Source organism: Heptranchias perlo, chromosome 11 (assembly GCF_035084215.1).
Source record: "Heptranchias perlo isolate sHepPer1 chromosome 11, sHepPer1.hap1, whole genome shotgun sequence".
NCBI lineage: Eukaryota > Metazoa > Chordata > Chondrichthyes > Hexanchiformes > Hexanchidae > Heptranchias > Heptranchias perlo.
In genome coordinates this window covers 1,493,106-1,517,577 of record NC_090335.1, presented here as the reverse complement: position 1 = coordinate 1,517,577, position 24,472 = coordinate 1,493,106, and the positions used below count along the sequence as shown (strand labels likewise).

The following is a 24,472-nucleotide window of genomic DNA, read 5'->3' as shown; positions in this document are numbered from 1 at the left end:
TTGTGTTCACTGTGTGTGTTCACTGTGTGAGTTCACTATGTGTGTTCACTGTGTGTGTTCACTGTGTGTGTTCACTGTCCGTGTTCATGTTCGTGTTCACTATGTGTGTTCACTGTGTGAGTTCACTGTGTGAGTTCACTGTCCGTGTTCACTGTCCGTGTTCATGTTCGTGTTCACTGTGTGTGTTCACTGTGTGAGTTCACTGTGTGTGTTCACTGTCTGTGTTCATGTTCGTGTTCACTGTTTGTGTTCACTGTGTGAGTTCACTGTGTGTGTTCACTGTGTGAGTTCACTGTTTGTGTTCACTGTGTGAGTTCACTGTGTGAGTTCACTGTGTGTGTTCACTGTGTGAGTTCACAGTGTGTGTTCACTGTTTGTGTTCACTGTGTGAGTTCACTGTTTGTGTTCACTGTGTGTGTTCACTGTGTGTGTTCACTGTGTGAGTTCACTGTGTGAGTTCACTGTGTGTGTTCACTGTGTGAGTTCACTGTGTGTGTTCACTGTGTGAGTTCGCTGTGTGTGTTCACTGTGTGTGTTCACTGTTTGAGTTCACTGTGTGAGTTCGCTGTGTGTGTTCACTGTGTGAGTTCACTGTGTGTGTTCACTGTATGAGTTCACTGTGTGTGTTCACTGTGTGAGTTCACTGTGTGTGTTCACTGTGTGAGATCACTGTGTGTGTTCACTTGTGAGTTCACTGTGTGTGTTCACTGTGTGAGTTCACTGTGTGAGTTCACTGTGTGTGTTCACTGTGTGTGTCCACTGTGTGAATTCACTGTGTGTGTTCACTGTTTGTGTTCACTGTGTGAGTTCACTGTGTGTGTTCACTGTGTGAGTTCACTGTGTGTGTTCACTGTGTGAATTCACTGTGTGTGTTCACTGTGTGTTCACTGTTTCTGTTCACTGTGTGAGTTCACTGTGTGTGTTCACTGTGTGAGTTCACTGTGTGTGTTCACTGTGTGAATTCACTGTGTGTGTTCACTGTGTGTGTTCACTGTGTGTGTTCACTGTGTGTGTTCACTGTTTGTGTTCACTGTGTGAGTTCACTGTGTGTGTTCACTGTGTGAGTTCACTCTCTGTGTTCACTGTGTGGGTTCACTCTGCGTGTTCACTGTGTGAGTTCACTGTGTGAGTTCACTGTGTGTGTTCACTGTGTGAGTTCACTGTGTGTGTTCACTGTGTGAATTCACTGTGTGTGTTCACTGTGTGAGTTCACTGTGTGTGTTCACTGTGTGAATTCACTGTGTGTGTTCACTGTGTGAGTTCACTGTTTGTGTTCACTGTGTGTGTTCACTGTGTGAGTTCACTATGTGTGTTCACTGTGTGTGTTCACTGTGTGTGTTCACTGTGTGTGTTCACTGTTTGTGTGTTCACTATATGTGTACACTGTCCGTGTTAACTGTGTGTGTCTACCGTGTGGGTTCATTGTGTGTGTTCACTGTTGGTGTTCACTGTGTGTGATCACTCTCTGTGTTCACTTTCCTTGTTCACTGCGTGTGTTCACTGTCCGTGTTCACTTTGTGTGTTCACTGTGTAAGTTCACTGTGTGAGTTCACTGTGTGTGTTCACTGTGTGTGTTCACTGTGTGAGTTCACTGTGTGTGTTCACTGTGTGAGTTCACTGTGTGTGTTCACTGTGTGAGTTCACTGTGTGTGTTCACTGTGTGTGTTCAATGTGTGTGTTCACTGTCCGTGTTCAGGTTCATGTTTGCTCTGTGTGTTCACTCTGTGTGTTCACTGTGTGGGTTCACTCTGCGTGTTCACTGTGTGTGTTCACTGTGTGAGTTCACTGTGTGAGTTCACTGCGTGTGTTCACTGTGTGAGTTCATTGTGTGAGTTCACTGTGTGTGTTCACTGTCCTTGTTCATGTTCACTCTGTGTGTTCACTGTGTGGGTTCACTCTGCGTGTTCACTGTGTGTGTTCACTGTGTGAATTCACTGTGTGTGTTCGCTGTGTGAGTTAACTGTGTGGGTTCACTGTGTGTGTTCACTGTGTGTGTTCACTGTGTGAATTCACTGTGTGTGTTCGCTGTGTGAGTTAACTGTGTGTGTTCACTGTGTGAGTTCACTGTGTGGGTTCACTGTGTGTGTTCACTGTGTGTGTTCACTGTGTGAGTTCACTGTGTGAGTTCACTGTGTGGGTTCACTGTGTGTGTTCACTGTGTGTGTTCACTCTGTGTGTTCACTGTGTGAGTTCACTTTGTGAGTTCACTGTGTGTGTTCACTGTGTGAGTTCAGTGTGTGTTCACTGTGTGAATTCACTGTGTGTGTTCACTGTGTGAGTTCACTGTCCGTGTTCATGTTCATGTTCACTCTGTGTGTTCACTGTGTGAGTTCACTGTGTGTATTCACTGTGTGAATTCACTGTGTGTGTTCACTGTTTGTGTGTTCACTGTGTGAGTTCACTGTGTGTGTTCACTGTGTGAATTCACTGTGTGTATTCACTCTTTGTGTGTTCACTGTTTGTGTGTTCACTGTGTGTGTTCACTGTGTGAGTTCACTGTGTGAGTTCACTGTTTGTGTGTTCACTATATGTGTACACTGTCCGTGTTAACTGTGTGTGTCTACCGTGTGGATTCATTGTGTATGTTCACTGCTGGTGTTCACTGTGTGTGATCACTCTCTGTGTTCACTTTCCTTGTTCACTACGTGTGTTCACTGTCCGTGTTCACTGTGTGTGTTCACTGTGTGTATGTTCACTGTGTGTGTGTTCACTGTGTGTGTTCACTTTATGTGTTCACTGTGCGTGTTCACTTTTTGTGTTCACTGTGCGTGTTCACTGTCCGTGTTCACTGTGTGTGTATTCACTGTGTGTGTGTTCACTGTCCATGTTCACTGTGTCGGTTCACTGTATGTTCACTGTGTGTGTGGTCACTCTGCGTGTTCACTGTGTGTGTTCACTTTTTATGTTCACTGTGCGTGTTCACTTTATGTGTTCACTGTGCGTGTTCACTTTTTGTGTTCACTGTGCGTGTTCACTGTCCGTGTTCACTGTGTGTGTATTCACTGTGTGTGTGTGTTCACTGTCCATGTTCACTGTGTCGGTTCACTGTATGTTCACTGTGTGCGTGTTCACTGTCCGTGTTCACTGTGTGTGTATTCACTGTGTGTGTGTTCACTGTCCATGTTCACTTTCCATGTTCACTGTGTCGGTTCACTGTATGTTCACTGTGTGTGTGTTCACTCTGCGTGTTCACTGTGTGTGTGTTCACTCTGCGTGTTCACTGTGTGTGTTCACTTTTTATGTTCACTGTGCGTGTTCACTGTGTGTGTTCGCTCTGTGTGTTCACTGAGTGTGTGTTCACTCTGCGTGTTCACTGTGTGTGTTCACTTTTTATGTTCACTGTGCGTGTTCACTGTGTGTGTTCGCTCTGTGTGTTCACTGTGTGTGTGTTCACTCTGCGTGTTCACTGTGTGTGTTCACTTTTTATGTTCACTGTGCATGTTCACTGTGTGAATTCACTGTGTGGTTATACTGTCCGTGTTCATTATGTGTGTTCACTGTGTGTGTTCACTGTGTGTGTTCACTATTTATGTTCACTGTGCATGTTCACTGTGAAGTCACTGTGTGGGTATACTGTCCGTGTTCATTGTGTGTGTTCACTGTGCGTGTTCACTGTGTGTGTTCATTTTTTATGTTCACTGTGCGTGTTCATTGTGTGAGTTCACTGTGTGGGTTTACTGTCCGTGTTCACTGTGTGTGTTCATTGTCCGTGTTTGCTGTGTGGGTTCACTGTGTGAGTTCACTGTGTGTGTTCTCTGTGTGAGTTCACTGTGTGTGTTCACTGTGTGTGTTCACTGTGTGTGTTCACCGTGTGAGTTCACCGTGTGTTCACTGTGTGTGTTCACTGTCCGTGTTCATGTTCATGTTCACTCTGTGTATTCACTGTCCGTGTTCATATTCATGTTCACTCTGTGTGTTCACTGTGTGAGTTCACTGTGTGAGTTCACTGTGTGTGTTCACTGTCCGTGTTCATGTTCATGTTCACTCTGTGTGTTCACTCTGTGGGTTCACTGTGTGTGTTCGCTGTGTGTGTTCAATGTGTGTGTTCACTGTCCGTGTTCATGTTCATGTTCACTCTGTGTGTTCACTCTCTGTGTTCACTGTGTGGGTTCACTCTGCGTGTTCACTGTGTGAGTTCACTGTGTGAGTTCACTGTGTGTGTTCACTGTGTGTATTCACTGTGTGAGTTCACTGTGTGAGTTCACTGTGTGAGTTCACTGTGTGTGTTCACTATGTGAGTTCACTATGTGAGTTCACTGTGTGGGTTCACTGTGTGTGTTCACTGTGTGTGTTCACTATGTGAGTTCACTTTGTGAGTTCACTGTGTGAGTTCACTGTGTGTGTTCGCTGTGTGTGTTCACTGTCCGTGTTCATGTTCGTGTTCACTATGTGGGTTCACTGTGTGTGTTCACTGTATGTGTTCACTGTGTGTTTTCACTGTCCGTGTTCACTGTGTGTGTTCACTGTATGTGTTCACTGTGTGTTTTCACTGTCCGTGTTCACCGTGTGTGTTCACTGTCCGTGTTCACTGTGTGTGTTCACTGTCCATGTTCACTGTCCATGTTCACTGGAGGTGTTCACTGTGTGTTCAATGTCCGTGTTCACTGTCCATGTTTACTGTGTGTGTTCGCTGTCCGTGTTTACTGTGTGTGTTCACTGTCCATGTTCACTGTGTGTGTTCAATGTCCGTGTTCACTGTCCGTGCTTACTGTATGTGTTCACGTATGGACTCACTGTATGTGTTCACGTATGGATTCACTGTGTGTGTTCACTGTGTGATTTCACTGTTTGTGTGTTCACTGTCCGTGTTCACCTTGTGTGTTCACCGTGTGTGTTCCCTGTATGTGTTCACTGTCCGTGTTCACTGTCCGTGTTCACTGTGTGTGTTCACTGTGTGAGTTCACTGTGTGTGTTCACTGTCCGTGTTCATGTTCGTGTTCACTGTTTGTGTTCACTGTGTGAGTTCACTGTGTGTGTTCACTGTGTGAGTTCACTGTTTGTGTTCACTGTGTGAGTTCACTGTGTGAGTTCACTGTGTGTGTTCACTGTGTGAGTTCACAGTGTGTGTTCACTGTTTGTGTTCACTGTGTGAGTTCACTGTTTGTGTTCACTGTGTGTGTTCACTGTGTGTGTTCACTGTGTGAGTTCACTGTGTGAATTCACTGTGTGTGTTCCCTGTGTGAGTTCACTGTGTGAGTTCACTGTTTGTGTTCACTGTGTGTGTTCACTGTGTGTGTTCACTGTGTGAGTTCACTGTGTGTGTTCACTGTGTGAGTTCGCTGTGTGTGTTCACTGTGTGTGTTCACTGTGTGAGTTCACTGTGTGAGTTCGCTGTGTGTGTTCACTGTGTGAGTTCACTGTGTGTGTTCACTGTATGAGTTCACTGTGTGTGTTCACTGTGTGAGTTCACTGTGTGTGTTCACTGTGTGAGATCACTGTGTGTGTTCACTTGTGAGTTCACTGTGTGTGTTCACTGTGTGAGTTCACTGTGTGAGTTCACTGTGTGTGTTCACTGTGTGTGTCCACTGTGTGAATTCACTGTGTGTGTTCACTGTTTGTGTTCACTGTGTGAGTTCACTGTGTGTGTTCACTGTGTGAGTTCACTGTGTGTGTTCACTGTGTGAATTCACTGTGTGTGTTCACTGTGTGTTCACTGTTTCTGTTCACTGTGTGAGTTCACTGTGTGTGTTCACTGTGTGAGTTCACTGTGTGAATTCACTGTGTGTGTTCACTGTGTGTGTTCACTGTGTGTGTTCACTGTGTGTGTTCACTGTTTGTGTTCACTGTGTGAGTTCACTGTGTGTGTTCACTGTGTGAGTTCACTCTCTGTGTTCACTGTGTGGGTTCACTCTGCGTGTTCACTGTGTGAGTTCACTGTGTGAGTTCACTGTGTGTGTTCACTGTGTGAGTTCACTGTGTGTGTTCACTGTGTGAATTCACTGTGTGTGTTCACTGTGTGAGTTCACTGTTTGTGTTCACTGTGTGTGTTCACTGTGTGAGTTCACTATGTGTGTTCACTGTGTGTGTTCACTGTGTGTGTTCACTGTGTGTGTTCACTGTTTGTGTGTTCACTATATGTGTACACTGTCCGTGTTAACTGTGTGTGTCTACCGTGTGGGTTCATTGTGTGTGTTCACTGTTGGTGTTCACTGTGTGTGATCACTCTCTGTGTTCACTTTCCTTGTTCACTGCGTGTGTTCACTGTCCGTGTTCACTTTGTGTGTTCACTGTGTAAGTTCACTGTGTGAGTTCACTGTGTGTGTTCACTGTGTGTGTTCACTGTGTGAGTTCACTGTGTGTGTTCACTGTGTGAGTTCACTGTGTGTGTTCACTGTGTGAGTTCACTGTGTGTGTTCACTGTGTGTGTTCAATGTGTGTGTTCACTGTCCGTGTTCAGGTTCATGTTTGATCTGTGTGTTCACTCTGTGTGTTCACTGTGTGGGTTCACTCTGCGTGTTCACTATGTGTGTTCACTGTGTGAGTTCACTGTGTGAGTTCACTGCGTGTGTTCACTGTGTGAGTTCATTGTGTGAGTTCACTGTGTGTGTTCACTGTCCTTGTTCATGTTCACTCTGTGTGTTCACTGTGTGGGTTCACTCTGCGTGTTCACTGTGTGTGTTCACTGTGTGAATTCACTGTGTGTGTTCGCTGTGTGAGTTAACTGTGTGGGTTCACTGTGTGTGTTCACTGTGTGTGTTCACTGTGTGAATTCACTGTGTGTGTTCGCTGTGTGTGTTCACTGTGTGAGTTCACTGTGTGGGTTCACTGTGTGTGTTCACTGTGTGTGTTCACTGTGTGAGTTCACTGTGTGGGTTCACTGTGTGAGTTCACTGTGTGTGTTCACTGTGTGAGTTCACTGTGTGGGTTCACTGTGTGTGTTCACTGTGTGTGTTCACTCTGTGTGTTCACTGTGTGAGTTCACTTTGTGAGTTCACTGTGTGTGTTCACTGTGTGAGTTCAGTGTGTGTTCACTGTGTGAATTCACTGTGTGTGTTCACTGTGTGAGTTCACTGTCCGTGTTCATGTTCATGTTCACTCTGTGTGTTCACTGTGCGAGTTCACTGTGTGTATTCACTGTGTGAATTCACTGTGTGTGTTCACTGTTTGTGTGTTCACTGTGTGAGTTCACTGTGTGTGTTCACTGTGTGAATTCACTGTGTGTATTCACTCTTTGTGTGTTCACTGTTTGTGTGTTCACTGTGTGTGTTCACTGTGTGAGTTCACTGTGTGAGTTCACTGTTTGTGTGTTCACTATATGTGTACACTGTCCGTGTTAACTGTGTGTGTCTACCGTGTGGATTCATTGTGTATGTTCACTGCTGGTGTTCACTGTGTGTGATCACTCTCTGTGTTCACTTTCCTTGTTCACTACGTGTGTTCACTGTCCGTGTTCACTGTGTGTGTTCACTGTGTGTATGTTCACTGTGTGTGTGTTCACTGTGTGTGTTCACTTTATGTGTTCACTGTGCGTGTTCACTTTTTGTGTTCACTGTGCGTGTTCACTGTCCGTGTTCACTGTGTGTGTATTCACTGTGTGTGTGTGTTCACTGTCCATGTTCACTGTGTCGGTTCACTGTATGTTCACTGTGTGTGTGGTCACTCTGCGTGTTCACTGTGTGTGTTCACTTTTTATGTTCACTGTGCGTGTTCACTTTATGTGTTCACTGTGCGTGTTCACTGTCCGTGTTCACTGTGTGTGTATTCACTGTGTGTGTGTGTTCACTGTCCATGTTCACTGTGTCGGTTCACTGTATGTTCACTGTGTGCGTGTTCACTGTCCGTGTTCACTGTGTGTGTATTCACTGTGTGTGTGTTCACTGTCCATGTTCACTTTCCATGTTCACTGTGTCGGTTCACTGTATGTTCACTGTGTGTGTGTTCACTCTGCGTGTTCACTGTGTGTGTGTGTTCACTCTGCGTGTTCACTGTGTGTGTTCACTTTTTATGTTCACTGTGCGTGTTCACTGTGTGTGTTCGCTCTGTGTGTTCACTGAGTGTGTGTTCACTCTGCGTGTTCACTGTGTGTGTTCACTTTTTATGTTCACTGTGCGTGTTCACTGTGTGTGTTCGCTCTGTGTGTTCACTGTGTGTGTGTTCACTCTGCGTGTTCACTGTGTGTGTTCACTTTTTATGTTCACTGTGCATGTTCACTGTGTGAATTCACTGTGTGGTTATACTGTCCGTGTTCATTATGTGTGTTCACTGTGTGTGTTCACTGTGTGTGTTCACTATTTATGTTCACTGTGCATGTTCACTGTGAAGTCACTGTGTGGGTATACTGTCCGTGTTCATTGTGTGTGTTCACTGTGCGTGTTCACTGTGTGTGTTCATTTTTTATGTTCACTGTGCGTGTTCATTGTGTGAGTTCACTGTGTGGGTTTACTGTCCGTGATCACTGTGTGTGTTCATTGTCCGTGTTTGCTGTGTGGGTTCACTGTGTGAGTTCACTGTGTGTGTTCTCTGTGTGAGTTCACTGTGTGTGTTCACTGTGTGTGTTCACTGTGTGTGTTCACCGTGTGAGTTCACCGTGTGTTCACTGTGTGTGTTCACTGTCCGTGTTCATGTTCATGTTCACTCTGTGTATTCACTGTCCGTGTTCATATTCATGTTCACTCTGTGTGTTCACTGTGTGAGTTCACTGTGTGAGTTCACTGTGTGTGTTCACTGTCCGTGTTCATGTTCATGTTCACTCTGTGTGTTCACTCTGTGTGTTCACTGTGTGGGTTCACTGTGTGTGTTCGCTGTGTGTGTTCAATGTGTGTGTTCACTGTCCGTGTTCATGTTCATGTTCACTCTGTGTGTTCACTCTCTGTGTTCACTGTGTGGGTTCACTCTGCGTGTTCACTGTGTGAGTTCACTGTGTGAGTTCACTGTGTGTGTTCACTGTGTGTATTCACTGTGTGAGTTCACTGTGTGAGTTCACTGTGTGAGTTCACTGTGTGTGTTCACTATGTGAGTTCACTATGTGAGTTCACTGTGTGGGTTCACTGTGTGTGTTCACTGTGTGTGTTCACTATGTGAGTTCACTTTGTGAGTTCACTGTGTGAGTTCACTGTGTGGGTTCACTGTGTGTGTTCGCTGTGTGTGTTCACTGTCCGTGTTCATGTTCGTGTTCACTATGTGGGTTCACTGTGTGTGTTCACTGTATGTGTTCACTGTGTGTTTTCACTGTCCGTGTTCACTGTGTGTGTTCACTGTATGTGTTCACTGTGTGTTTTCACTGTCCGTGTTCACCGTGTGTGTTCACTGTCCGTGTTCACTGTGTGTGTTCACTGTCCATGTTCACTGTCCATGTTCACTGGAGGTGTTCACTGTGTGTTCAATGTCCGTGTTCACTGTCCATGTTTACTGTGTGTGTTCGCTGTCCGTGTTTACTGTGTGTGTTCACTGTCCATGTTCACTGTGTGTGTTCAATGTCCGTGTTCACTGTCCGTGCTTACTGTATGTGTTCACGTATGGACTCACTGTATGTGTTCACGTATGGATTCACTGTGTGTGTTCACTGTGTGATTTCACTGTTTGTGTGTTCACTGTCCGTGTTCACCTTGTGTGTTCACCGTGTGTGTTCCCTGTATGTGTTCACTGTCCGTGTTCACTGTCCGTGTTCACTGTGTGTGTTCACTGTGTGTGTTGACTGTGTGTGTTCAGTGTCCGTGTTCATGTTCGTGTTCACTATGTGGGTTCACTGTGTGTGTTCACTGTGTGAGTTCACTGTGTGTGTTCACTGTGTGAATTCACTATGTGGGTTCACTGTGTGTGTTCACTGTGTGAGTTCACTGTGTGTGTTCACTGTCCGTGTTCATGTTCGTGTTCACTATGTGGGTTCACTGTGTGTGTTCACTGTGTGTGTTCACTGTGTGGGTTCACTCTGCGTGTTCACTGTGTGTGTTCACTGTATGTGTTCACTGTCCGTGTTCATGTTCGTGTTCACTATGTGGCTTCACTGTGTGTGTTCACTGTGTGAATTCACTGTGTGTGTTCACTGTCCGTGTTCATGTTCGTGTTCACTATGTGGGTTCACTGTGTGTGTTCACTGTGTGAATTCACTGTGTGGGTTCACTGTGTGTGTTCACTGTGTGGGTTTACTGTCCGTGTTCATTGTGTGTGTTCACTGTGTGTGTGTGTTCACTGTGCGTGTTCACTGCGTTTGTTAACTTTTTATGTTCACTGTGCGTGTTCATTGTGTGAGTTCACTGTGTGGGTTTACTGTCCGTGATCACTGTGTGTGTTCATTTTCCGTGTTTGCTGTGTGGGTTCACTGTGTGAGTTCACCGTGTGAGTTCACTGTGTGTGTTCACTGTGTGTGTTCACTGTCCGTGTTCATGTTCGTGTTCACTATGTGGGTTCACTGTGTGAGTTCACTGTGTGTGTTCACTGAGTGTGTTCACTGTGTGAGTTCACTGTGTGACTTCACTGTGTGTGTTCACTGTCCGTGTTCATGTTCATGTTCACTCTGTGTGTTCACTGTGTGTGTTCACTTCTGTGTTCACTGTGTGAGTTCACTTTCTGTGTTCACTGTGTGAGTTCACTGTGTGTGTTCACTGTGTGTGTTCACTGTGTGAGTTCACTGTGTGTGTTCACTGTGTGTGTTCACTGTGTGTGTTCACTGTCCATGTTCACTGTGTGTGTTCACTGTATGTGTTCACTGTGTGTTTTCACTGTCCGTGTTCACCGTGTGTGTTCACTGTCAGTGTTCACTGTGTGTGTTCACTGTCCGTGTTCATGTTCGTGTTCACTATGTGGGTTCACTGTGTGTGTTCACTGTGTGAATTCACTGTGTGGGTTCACTGTGTGAGTTCACTGTGTGTGTTCACTGTGTGGGTTTACTGTCCGTGTTCATTGTGTCTGTTCACTGTGTGTGTGTGTTCACTGTGCGTGTTCATTGAGTGAGTTCACTGTGTGGGTTTACTGTCCGTGATCACTGTCCGTGTTCATTGTCCGTGTTCACTGTGTGAGTTCACTGTGTGAGTTCACTGTGTGTGTTCACTGTGTGAATTTGCTGTGTGTGTTCACTGTGTGAGTTCACTGTGTGAGTTCACTGTCCGTGTTCATGTTCATGTTCACTCTGTATGTTCACTGTGTGAGTTCACTGTGTGTGTTCACTGTGTGGGTTCACTGTGTGAGTTCACTGTGTGAATTTACTGAGTGTGTTCACTGAGTGTGTTCACTGTGTGTGTTCACTTTCTGTGTTCACCGTGTGAGTTCACCGTGTGAGTTCACTGTGTGTGTTCACTTTCTGTTTTCACTGTCCGTGTTCACTGTGTGTGTTCACTGTATGTGTTCACTGTGTGTTTTCACTGTCCGTGTTCACCGTGTGTGTTCACTGTCCGTGTTCACTGTGTGTGTTCACTGTATGTGTTCACTGTGTGCTTTCACTGTCCGTGTTCACTGTGTGTGTTCACTGTATGTGTTCACTGTGTGTTTTCACTGTCCGTGTTCACCGTGTGTGTTCACTGTCCGTGTTCACTGTGTGTGTTCACTGTATGTGTTCACTGTGTGTTTTCACTGTCCGTGTTCACTGTGTGTGTTCACTGTATGTGTTCACTGTGTGTTTTTACTGTCTGTGTTCACCGTGTGTGTTCACCGAGTGTGTTCACTGAGTGTGTTCACTCTGTGTGTTCACTTTCTGTGTTCACTGTCCGTGTTCACTGTGTGTGTTCACTGTATGTGTTCACTGTGTGTTTTCACTGTCCGTGTTCACCGTGTGTGTTCACTGTCCGTGTTCACTGTGTGTGTTCACTGTCCATGTTCACTGTCCATGTTCACTGGAGGTGTTCACTGTGTGTTCAATGTCCGTGTTCACTGTCCATGTTTACTGTGTGTGTTCGCTGTCCGTGTTTACTGTGTGTGTTCACTGTCCATGTTCACTGTGTGTGTTCAATGTCCGTGTTCACTGTCCGTGTTTACTGTATGTGTTCACGTATGGACTCACTGTATGTTTTCACGTATGGATTCACTGTGTGTGTTCACTGTGTGATTTCACTGTTTGTGTGTTCACTGTCCGTGTTCACCTTGTGTGTTCACCGTGTGTGTTCCCTGTATGTGTTCACTGTCCGTGTTCACTGTCCGTGTTCACTGTGTGTGTTCACTGTCTGTGTGTGTTCACTTTCTGTGTCCACTGTCCGTGTTCACCTTGTGTGTTCACCGTGTGTGTTCCCTGTATGTGTTCACTGTCCGTGTTCACTGTCCGTGTTCACTGTGTGTGTTCACTGTCTGTGTGTGTTCACTTTCTGTGTCCACTGTCCATGTTCACTGTGTGTGTTCACTTTATGTGTTCACTGTGCGTGTTCACTTTTTGTGTTCACTGTGCGTGTTCACTGTCCGTGTTCACTGTGTGTGTATTCACTGTGTGTGTGTGTTCACTGTCCATGTTCACTGTGTCGGTTCACTGTATGTTCACTGTGTGTGTGGTCACTCTGCGTGTTCACTGTGTGTGTTCACTTTTTATGTTCACTGTGCGTGTTCACTTTCTGTGTTCACTGTGCGTGTTCACTTTTTGTGTTCACTGTGCGTGTTCACTGTCCGTGTTCACTGTGTGTGTATTCACTGTGTGTGTGTGTTCACTGTCCATGTTCACTGTGTCGGTTCACTGTATGTTCACTGTGTGCGTGTTCACTGTCCGTGTTCACTGTGTGTGTATTCACTGTGTGTGTGTTCACTGTCCATGTTCACTTTCCATGTTCACTGTGTCGGTTCACTGTATGTTCACTGTGTGTGTGTTCACTCTGCGTGTTCACTGTGTGTGTGTTCACTCTGCGTGTTCACTGTGTGTGTTCACTTTTTATGTTCACTGTGCGTGTTCACTGTGTGTGTTCGCTCTGTGTGTTCACTGAGTGTGTGTTCACTCTGCGTGTTCACTGTGTGTGTTCACTTTTTATGTTCACTGTGCGTGTTCACTGTGTGTGTTCGCTCTGTGTGTTCACTGTGTGTGTGTTCACTCTGCGTGTTCACTGTGTGTGTTCACTTTTTATGTTCACTGTGCATGTTCACTGTGTGAATTCACTGTGTGGTTATACTGTCCGTGTTCATTATGTGTGTTCACTGTGTGTGTTCACTATTTATGTTCACTGTGCATGTTCACTGTGAAGTCACTGTGTGGGTATACTGTCCGTGTTCATTGTGTGTGTTCACTGTGCGTGTTCACTGTGTGTGTTCATTTTTTATGTTCACTGTGCGTGTTCATTGTGTGAGTTCACTGTGTGGGTTTACTGTCCGTGATCACTGTGTGTGTTCATTGTCCGTGTTTGCTGTGTGGGTTCACTGTGTGAGTTCACTGTGTGTGTTCTCTGTGTGAGTTCACTGTGTGTGTTCACTGTGTGTGTTCACTGTGTGTGTTCACCGTGTGAGTTCACCGTGTGTTCACTGTGTGTGTTCACTGTCCGTGTTCATGTTCATGTTCACTCTGTGTATTCACTGTCCGTGTTCATATTCATGTTCACTCTGTGTGTTCACTGTGTGAGTTCACTGTGTGAGTTCACTGTGTGTGTTCACTGTCCGTGTTCATGTTCATGTTCACTCTGTGTGTTCACTCTGTGTGTTCACTGTGTGGGTTCACTGTGTGTGTTCGCTGTGTGTGTTCAATGTGTGTGTTCACTGTCCGTGTTCATGTTCATGTTCACTCTGTGTGTTCACTCTGTGTGTTCACTGTGTGGGTTCACTGTGTGTGTTCGCTGTGTGTGTTCAATGTGTGTGTTCACTGTCCGTGTTCATGTTCATGTTCACTCTGTGTGTTCACTCTCTGTGTTCACTGTGTGGGTTCACTCTGCGTGTTCACTGTGTGAGTTCACTGTGTGAGTTCACTGTGTGTGTTCACTGTGTGTGTTCACTGTGTGTGTTCACTGTGTGAGTTCACTGTGTGTGTTCACTGTGTGTATTCACTGTGTGAGTTCACTGTGTGAGTTCACTGTGTGAGTTCACTGTGTGTGTTCACTATGTGAGTTCACTATGTGAGTTCACTGTGTGGGTTCACTGTGTGTGTTCACTGTGTGTGTTCACTATGTGAGTTCACTTTGTGAGTTCACTGTGTGAGTTCACTGTGTGGGTTCACTGTGTGTGTTCGCTGTGTGTGTTCACTGTCCGTGTTCATGTTCGTGTTCACTATGTGGGTTCACTGTGTGTGTTCACTGTATGTGTTCACTGTGTGTTTTCACTGTCCGTGTTCACTGTGTGTGTTCACTGTATGTGTTCACTGTGTGTTTTCACTGTCCGTGTTCACCGTGTGTGTTCACTGTCCGTGTTCACTGTGTGTGTTCACTGTCCATGTTCACTGTCCATGTTCACTGGAGGTGTTCACTGTGTGTTCAATGTCCGTGTTCACTGTCCATGTTTACTGTGTGTGTTCGCTGTCCGTGTTTACTGTGTGTGTTCACTGTCCATGTTCACTGTATGTGTTCACTGTCCGTGTTCACTGTCCGTGTTCACTGTGTGTGTTCACTGTGTGTGTTGACTGTGTGTGTTCAGTGTCCGTGTTCATGTTCGTGTTCACTATGTGGGTTCACTGTGTGTGTTCACTGTGTGAGTTCACTGTGTGTGTTCACTGTGTGAATTCACTATGTGGGTTCACTGTGTGTGTTCACTGTGTGAGTTCACTGTGTGTGTTCACTGTCCGTGTTCATGTTCGTGTTCACTATGTGGGTTCACTGTGTGTGTTCACTGTGTGTGTTCACTGTGTGGGTTCACTCTGCGTGTTCACTGTGTGTGTTCACTGTATGTGTTCACTGTCCGTGTTCATGTTCGTGTTCACTATGTGGCTTCACTGTGTGTGTTCACTGTGTGAATTCACTGTGTGTGTTCACTGTCCGTGTTCATGTTCGTGTTCACTATGTGGGTTCACTGTGTGTGTTCACTGTGTGAATTCACTGTGTGGGTTCACTGTGTGTGTTCACTGTGTGGGTTTACTGTCCGTGTTCATTGTGTGTGTTCACTGTGTGTGTGTGTTCACTGTGCGTGTTCACTGCGTTTGTTAACTTTTTATGTTCACTGTGCGTGTTCATTGTGTGAGTTCACTGTGTGGGTTTACTGTCCGTGATCACTGTGTGTGTTCATTTTCCGTGTTTGCTGTGTGGGTTCACTGTGTGAGTTCACCGTGTGAGTTCACTGTGTGTGTTCACTGTGTGTGTTCACTGTCCGTGTTCATGTTCGTGTTCACTATGTGGGTTCACTGTGTGAGTTCACTGTGTGTGTTCACTGAGTGTGTTCACTGTGTGAGTTCACTGTGTGACTTCACTGTGTGTGTTCACTGTCCGTGTTCATGTTCATGTTCACTCTGTGTGTTCACTGTGTGTGTTCACTTCTGTGTTCACTGTGTGAGTTCACTTTCTGTGTTCACTGTGTGAGTTCACTGTGTGTGTTCACTGTGTGTGTTCACTGTGTGAGTTCACTGTGTGTGTTCACTGTGTGTGTTCACTGTGTGTGTTCACTGTCCATGTTCACTGTGTGTGTTCACTGTATGTGTTCACTGTGTGTTTTCACTGTCCGTGTTCACCGTGTGTGTTCACTGTCAGTGTTCACTGTGTGTGTTCACTGTCCGTGTTCATGTTCGTGTTCACTATGTGGGTTCACTGTGTGTGTTCACTGTGTGAATTCACTGTGTGGGTTCACTGTGTGAGTTCACTGTGTGTGTTCACTGTGTGGGTTTACTGTCCGTGTTCATTGTGTCTGTTCACTGTGTGTGTGTGTTCACTGTGCGTGTTCATTGAGTGAGTTCACTGTGTGGGTTTACTGTCCGTGATCACTGTCCGTGTTCATTGTCCGTGTTCACTGTGTGAGTTCACTGTGTGAGTTCACTGTGTGTGTTCACTGTGTGAATTTGCTGTGTGTGTTCACTGTGTGAGTTCACTGTGTGAGTTCACTGTCCGTGTTCATGTTCATGTTCACTCTGTATGTTCACTGTGTGAGTTCACTGTGTGTGTTCACTGTGTGAGTTCACTGTGTGAGTTCACTGTGTGAATTTACTGAGTGTGTTCACTGAGTGTGTTCACTGTGTGTGTTCACTTTCTGTGTTCACCGTGTGAGTTCACCGTGTGAGTTCACTGTGTGTGTTCACTTTCTGTTTTCACTGTCCGTGTTCACTGTGTGTGTTCACTGTATGTGTTCACTGTGTGTTTTCACTGTCCGTGTTCACCGTGTGTGTTCACTGTCCGTGTTCACTGTGTGTGTTCACTGTATGTGTTCACTGTGTGCTTTCACTGTCCGTGTTCACTGTGTGTGTTCACTGTATGTGTTCACTGTGTGTTTTCACTGTCCGTGTTCACCGTGTGTGTTCACTGTCCGTGTTCACTGTGTGTGTTCACTGTATGTGTTCACTGTGTGTTTTCACTGTCCGTGTTCACTGTGTGTGTTCACTGTATGTGTTCACTGTGTGTTTTTACTGTCTGTGTTCACCGTGTGTGTTCACCGAGTGTGTTCACTGAGTGTGTTCACTCTGTGTGTTCACTTTCTGTGTTCACTGTCCGTGTTCACTGTGTGTGTTCACTGTATGTGTTCACTGTGTGTTTTCACTGTCCGTGTTCACCGTGTGTGTTCACTGTCCGTGTTCACTGTGTGTGTTCACTGTCCATGTTCACTGTCCATGTTCACTGGAGGTGTTCACTGTGTGTTCAATGTCCGTGTTCACTGTCCATGTTTACTGTGTGTGTTCGCTGTCCGTGTTTACTGTGTGTGTTCACTGTCCATGTTCACTGTGTGTGTTCAATGTCCGTGTTCACTGTCCGTGTTTACTGTATGTGTTCACGTATGGACTCACTGTATGTTTTCACGTATGGATTCACTGTGTGTGTTCACTGTGTGATTTCACTGTTTGTGTGTTCACTGTCCGTGTTCACCTTGTGTGTTCACCGTGTGTGTTCCCTGTATGTGTTCACTGTCCGTGTTCACTGTCCGTGTTCACTGTGTGTGTTCACTGTCTGTGTGTGTTCACTTTCTGTGTCCACTGTCCGTGTTCACCTTGTGTGTTCACCGTGTGTGTTCCCTGTATGTGTTCACTGTCCGTGTTCACTGTCCGTGTTCACTGTGTGTGTTCACTGTCTGTGTGTGTTCACTTTCTGTGTCCACTGTCCATGTTCACTGTGTGTGTTCACTTTATGTGTTCACTGTGCGTGTTCACTTTTTGTGTTCACTGTGCGTGTTCACTGTCCGTGTTCACTGTGTGTGTATTCACTGTGTGTGTGTGTTCACTGTCCATGTTCACTGTGTCGGTTCACTGTATGTTCACTGTGTGTGTGGTCACTCTGCGTGTTCACTGTGTGTGTTCACTTTTTATGTTCACTGTGCGTGTTCACTTTCTGTGTTCACTGTGCGTGTTCACTTTTTGTGTTCACTGTGCGTGTTCACTGTCCGTGTTCACTGTGTGTGTATTCACTGTGTGTGTGTGTTCACTGTCCATGTTCACTGTGTCGGTTCACTGTATGTTCACTGTGTGCGTGTTCACTGTCCGTGTTCACTGTGTGTGTATTCACTGTGTGTGTGTTCACTGTCCATGTTCACTTTCCATGTTCACTGTGTCGGTTCACTGTATGTTCACTGTGTGTGTGTTCACTCTGCGTGTTCACTGTGTGTGTGTTCACTCTGCGTGTTCACTGTGTGTGTTCACTTTTTATGTTCACTGTGCGTGTTCACTGTGTGTGTTCGCTCTGTGTGTTCACTGAGTGTGTGTTCACTCTGCGTGTTCACTGTGTGTGTTCACTTTTTATGTTCACTGTGCGTGTTCACTGTGTGTGTTCGCTCTGTGTGTTCACTGTGTGTGTGTTCACTCTGCGTGTTCACTGTGTGTGTTCACTTTTTATGTTCACTGTGCATGTTCACTGTGTGAATTCACTGTGTGGTTATACTGTCCGTGTTCATTATGTGTGTTCACTGTGTGTGTTCACTATTTATGTTCACTGTGCATGTTCACTGTGAAGTCACTGTGTGGGTATACTGTCCGTGTTCATTGTGTGTGTTCACTGTGCGTGTTCACTGTGTGTGTTCATTTTTTATGTTCACTGTGCGTGTTCATTGTGTGAGTTCACTGTGTGGGTTTACTGTCCGTGATCACTGTGTGTGTTCATTGTCCGTGTTTGCTGTGTGGGTTCACTGTGTGAGTTCACTGTGTGTGTTCTCTGTGTGAGTTCACTGTGTGTGTTCACTGTGTGTGTTCACTGTGTGTGTTCACCGTGTGAGTTCACCGTGTGTTCACTGTGTGTGTTCACTGTCCGTGTTCATGTTCATGTTCACTCTGTGTATTCACTGTCCGTGTTCATATTCATGTTCACTCTGTGTGTTCACTGTGTGAGTTCACTGTGTGAGTTCACTGTGTGTGTTCACTGTCCGTGTTCATGTTCATGTTCACTCTGTGTGTTCACTCTGTGTGTTCACTGTGTGGGTTCACTGTGTGTGTTCGCTGTGTGTGTTCAATGTGTGTGTTCACTGTCCGTGTTCATGTTCATGTTCACTCTGTGTGTTCACTCTGTGTGTTCACTGTGTGGGTTCACTGTGTGTGTTCGCTGTGTGTGTTCAATGTGTGTGTTCACTGTCCGTGTTCATGTTCATGTTCACTCTGTGTGTTCACTCTCTGTGTTCACTGTGTGGGTTCACTCTGCGTGTTCACTGTGTGAGTTCACTGTGTGTGTTCACTGTGTGTGTTCACTGTGTGTGTTCACTGTGTGAGTTCACTGTGTGTGTTCACTGTGTGTATTCACTGTGTGAGTTCACTGTGTGAGTTCACTGTGTGAGTTCACTGTGTGTGTTCACTATGTGAGTTCACTATGTGAGTTCACTGTGTGGGTTCACTGTGTGTGTTCACTGTGTGTGTTCACTATGTGAGTTCACTTTGTGAGTTCACTGTGTGAGTTCACTGTGTGGGTTCACTGTGTGTGTTCGCTGTGTGTGTTCACTGTCCGTGTTCATGTTCGTGTTCACTATGTGGGTTCACTGTGTGTGTTCACTGTATGTGTTCACTGTGTGTTTTCACTGTCCGTGTTCACTGTGTGTGTTCACTGTATGTGTTCACTGTGTGTTTTCACTGTCCGTGTTCACCGTGTGTGTTCACTGTCCGTGTTCACTGTGTGTGTTCACTGTCCATGTTCACTGTCCATGTTCACTGGAGGTGTTCACTGTGTGTTCAATGTCCGTGTTCACTGTCCATGTTTACTGTGTGTGTTCGCTGTCCGTGTTTACTGTGTGTGTTCACTGTCCATGTTCACTGTGTGTGTTCAATGTCCGTGTTCACTGTCCGTGCTTACTGTATGTGTTCACGTATGGACTCACTGTATGTGTTCACGTATGGATTCACTGTGTGTGTTCACTGTGTGATTTCACTGTTTGTGTGTTCACTGTCCGTGTTCACCTTGTGTGTTCACCGTGTGTGTTCCCTGTATGTGTTCACTGTCCGTGTTCACTGTCCGTGTTCACTGTGTGTGTTCACTGTGTGTGTTGACTGTGTGTGTTCACTGTCCGTGTTCATGTTCGTGTTCACTATGTGGGTTCACTGTGTGTGTTCACTGTGTGAGTTCACTGTGTGTGTTCACTGTGTGAATTCACTATGTGGGTTCACTGTGTGTGTTCACTGTGTGAGTTCACTGTGTGTGTTCACTGTCCGTGTTCATGTTCGTGTTCACTATGTGGGTTCACTGTGTGTGTTCACTGTGTGTGTTCACTGTGTGGGTTCACTCTGCGTGTTCACTGTGTGTGTTCACTGTATGTGTTCACTGTCCGTGTTCATGTTCGTGTTCACTATGTGGCTTCACTGTGTGTGTTCACTGTGTGAATTCACTGTGTGTGTTCACTGTCCGTGTTCATGTTCGTGTTCACTATGTGGGTTCACTGTGTGTGTTCACTGTGTGAATTCACTGTGTGGGTTCACTGTGTGTGTTCACTGTGTGGGTTTACTGTCCGTGTTCATTGTGTGTGTTCACTGTGTGTGTGTGTTCACTGTGCGTGTTCACTGCGTTTGTTAACTTTTTATGTTCACTGTGCGTGTTCATTGTGTGAGTTCACTGTGTGGGTTTACTGTCCGTGATCACTGTGTGTGTTCATTTTCCGTGTTTGCTGTGTGGGTTCACTGTGTGAGTTCACCGTGTGAGTTCACTGTGTGTGTTCACTGTGTGTGTTCACTGTCCGTGTTCATGTTCGTGTTCACTATGTGGGTTCACTGTGTGAGTTCACTGTGTGTGTTCACTGAGTGTGTTCACTGTGTGAGTTCACTGTGTGACTTCACTGTGTGTGTTCACTGTCCGTGTTCATGTTCATGTTCACTCTGTGTGTTCACTGTGTGTGTTCACTTCTGTGTTCACTGTGTGAGTTCAATTTCTGTGTTCACTGTGTGAGTTCACTGTGTGTGTTCACTGTGTGTGTTCACTGTGTGAGTTCACTGTGTGTGTTCACTGTGTGTGTTCACTGTGTGTGTTCACTGTCCATGTTCACTGTGTGTGTTCACTGTATGTGTTCACTGTGTGTTTTCACTGTCCGTGTTCACCGTGTGTGTTCACTGTCAGTGTTCACTGTGTGTGTTCACTGTCCGTGTTCATGTTCGTGTTCACTATGTGGGTTCACTGTGTGTGTTCACTGTGTGAATTCACTGTGTGGGTTCACTGTGTGAGTTCACTGTGTGTGTTCACTGTGTGGGTTTACTGTCCGTGTTCATTGTGTCTGTTCACTGTGTGTGTGTGTTCACTGTGCGTGTTCATTGAGTGAGTTCACTGTGTGGGTTTACTGTCCGTGATCACTGTCCGTGTTCATTGTCCGTGTTCACTGTGTGAGTTCACTGTGTGAGTTCACTGTGTGTGTTCACTGTGTGAATTTGCTGTGTGTGTTCACTGTGTGAGTTCACTGTGTGAGTTCACTGTCCGTGTTCATGTTCATGTTCACTCTGTATGTTCACTGTGTGAGTTCACTGTGTGTGTTCACTGTGTGGGTTCACTGTGTGAGTTCACTGTGTGAATTTACTGAGTGTGTTCACTGAGTGTGTTCACTGTGTGTGTTCACTTTCTGTGTTCACCGTGTGAGTTCACCGTGTGAGTTCACTGTGTGTGTTCACTTTCTGTTTTCACTGTCCGTGTTCACTGTGTGTGTTCACTGTATGTGTTCACTGTGTGTTTTCACTGTCCGTGTTCACCGTGTGTGTTCACTGTCCGTGTTCACTGTGTGTGTTCACTGTATGTGTTCACTGTGTGCTTTCACTGTCCGTGTTCACTGTGTGTGTTCACTGTATGTGTTCACTGTGTGTTTTCACTGTCCGTGTTCACCGTGTGTGTTCACTGTCCGTGTTCACTGTGTGTGTTCACTGTATGTGTTCACTGTGTGTTTTCACTGTCCGTGTTCACTGTGTGTGTTCACTGTATGTGTTCACTGTGTGTTTTTACTGTCTGTGTTCACCGTGTGTGTTCACCGAGTGTGTTCACTGAGTGTGTTCACTCTGTGTGTTCACTTTCTGTGTTCACTGTCCGTGTTCACTGTGTGTGTTCACTGTATGTGTTCACTGTGTGTTTTCACTGTCCGTGTTCACCGTGTGTGTTCACTGTCCGTGTTCACTGTGTGTGTTCACTGTCCATGTTCACTGTCCATGTTCACTGGAGGTGTTCACTGTGTGTTCAATGTCCGTGTTCACTGTCCATGTTTACTGTGTGTGTTCGCTGTCCGTGTTTACTGTGTGTGTTCACTGTCCATGTTCACTGTGTGTGTTCAATGTCCGTGTTCACTGTCCGTGTTTACTGTATGTGTTCACGTATGGACTCACTGTATGTGTTCACGTATGGATTCACTGTGTGTGTTCACTGTGTGATTTCACTGTTTGTGTGTTCACTGTCCGTGTTCACCTTGTGTGTTCACCGTGTGTGTTCCCTGTATGTGTTCACTGTCCGTGTTCACTGTCCGTGTTCACTGTGTGTGTTCACTGTCTGTGTGTGTTCACTTTCTGTGTCCACTGTCCATGTTCACTGTATGTGTTCACTGTGTGTGTTCCCTGTATGTGTTCACTGTATGTGTTCACATATGGATTCACTGTATGTTTTCACGTATGGATTCACTGTATGTGTTCACGTATGGATTCACTGTGTGTGTTCACTGTGTGATTTCACTCTTTGTGTGTTCACTGTCCGTGTTCACCTTGTGTGTTCACTTTCTGTGTTCACTGTCCATGTTCACTGTGTGTTTTCACTGTCCGTGTTCACTGTGTGTGTTCACTGTATGTGTTCACTGTCCATGTTCACTGTGTGTGTTCACTGTGTGTTTTCACTGTCCGTGTTCACTGTATGTGTTCACTGTCCGTGTTCACTGTATGTGTTCACTGTTTGTTTTCACTGTCCGTGTTCACTGTGTGTTTTCACTGTCCGTGTTCACTGTGTGTGTTCACTGTCCGTGTTCACTGTGTGAGTTCACTGTGTGTGATCACTGTCCCTGTTCACTGTCCGTGTTTACTGTGTGATTTCACTGTATGTGTTCACTGTCCGTGTTCACTGTCCGTGTTCTCCTTGTGTGTTCACCGTGTGTGTTCACTGTCCGTGTTCACTGTCCGTGTTCACTGTGTGTGTTCACTGTGTGTGTTCACTGTCCGTGTGTGTTCACTTTCTGTGTCCACTGTCCATGTTCACTGTATGTGTTCACTGTGTGTGTTCCCTGTATGTGTTCACTGTATGTGTTCACGTATGGACTCACTGTATGTGTTCATGTATGGATTCACTGTGTGTGTTCACTGTGTGAATTCACTGTTTGTGTGTTCACTGTCCGTGTTCACCTTGTGTGTTCACTTTCTGTGTTCACTGTCCATGTTCACTGTGTGTTTTCACTGTCCGTGTTCACTGTGTGTGTTCATTGTATGTGTTCACTGTCCGTGTTCACTGCCCGTGTTCACCTTGTGTGTTCACCGTGTGTGTTCACTTTCTGTGTTCACTGTCCGTGTTCACTGTGTGTTTTCACTGTCCATGTTCACTGTATGTGTTCACTGTATGTTTTCACTGTCCGTGTTCACTGTGTGTTTTCACTGTCCGTGTTCACTGTGTGTGTTCACTGTGTTTTCACTGTCCACGTTCACTGTGTGTGTTCACTGTTCGTGTTCACTGTATGTTTTCACTGTATGTTTTCACTGTCCGTGTTCACTGTGTGTTTTCACTGTCCGTGTTCACTGTGTGTTTTCACTGTCCATGTTCACTGTCCATGTTCACTGTATGTGTTCACTGTCCGTGTTCACTGTCCGTGTTCACTGTGTGTGTTCACTGTCCGTGTTCACTGTGTGTTTTCACTGTCCGTGTTCACTGTGTGTGTTCACTGTCCGTGTTCACTGTGTGTTCACTGTATGTTTTCACTGTCCGTGTTCAATGTATGTGTTCACTGTCTGGATTCCCTGTATGTGTTCACTGTATGTGTTCACTGTGTGTGTTCACTGTATGGATTCCCTGTATGTGTTCACTGTCCGTGTTCACTGTGTGTGTTCACTGTATGTTTTCACTGTCCGTGTTCAATGTGTGTGTTCACTGTATGGATTCCCTGTATGTGTTCACTGTCCGTGTTCACTGTGTGTTTTCACTGTCCGTGTTCACTGTGTGTGTTCACTGTCCGTGTTCACTGTGTGTGTTCACTGTGTGTGTTCACTGTATGGATTCCCTGTATGTGTTCACTGTCCGTGTTCACTGTGTGTGTTCACTGTCCGTGTTCACTGTGTGTGTTCACTGTCCGTGTTCACTGTCCGTGTTCACTGTCCGTGTTCACTGTGTGGATTCACAAGCGACTGGCCAGCGGGAATTTTGTATGCCCCACTCTATGGTGGGAACTCGATGAGCCTGGTTACACCGGCAACCACCATATAAATGCAGATTAGGAAATCTCCTTCGAGCCCAGAGTCAAGGGTGGAGGTTCCCAGTGAGGACATCCCAGCACAGATACCAGGAACATGGAGACTCACATTTTCAACTTCTGCCTGTGTGGTTCACCCACCTACATGTCAAGACTTAATATTGGGTTCCAAATGGTGATTTATTGGCCAGTTTTTGTTATATTTCTTGCTCTTATAAAGAATTCCACTTAAAGTTTGTCCCTCACCATCAATAGAAATTGGAGCCTTATTAGTTTCAGTCGAAACAGGTTGTCGAAGTCTTGAAACCAACCCTAAACAAAAGTTAAAAATTGTGTGATAAGTTTGTTGTAGACAGTTGGATAAAGACGGCAGCAAATAATCATTAGAATATTGAAATAATAACAGGCACAATTTCTTGAATTCATATTTATCTGGATTTTGGAAAGAATACTTTACCAATTTTTATACAATCTAATGACCAATCTCACTCCATTATTTAAGAAGGTGGGAGAGATAAACCAGGAAATTATAGGCCTATTAATCTCACGTCTGTTGTGGGGAAGTTACTAGAATCTGTTATTAGGGACAGAGTGACTGAGCACTTGGACAAATATGAGCTGATCAGAGAGAGCGAGCATGGATTTGTAAAGGGTAAGTCCTGTCTAATGAACCTGGTTGAATTTTTTGAGGAGGTCGCTAACGTGGTAG

At 45.6% G+C, this 24,472-nt stretch overlaps 1 protein-coding gene across 1 annotated transcript in view; it reads right to left on the bottom strand.

Moving 5' to 3' along the window:
• Positions 1 to 24,472, bottom strand: part of LOC137327530 (tyrosine-protein kinase BTK-like) — a 384,163-nt gene that overhangs the window by 59,941 nt on the left and 299,750 nt on the right. The window contains exon 7 of the mRNA XM_067993431.1: positions 24,010 to 24,075. Within this exon, the coding sequence (XP_067849532.1) occupies positions 24,010 to 24,075 (66 nt within the window). The remainder of the gene's footprint in view (positions 1 to 24,009; positions 24,076 to 24,472) is intronic.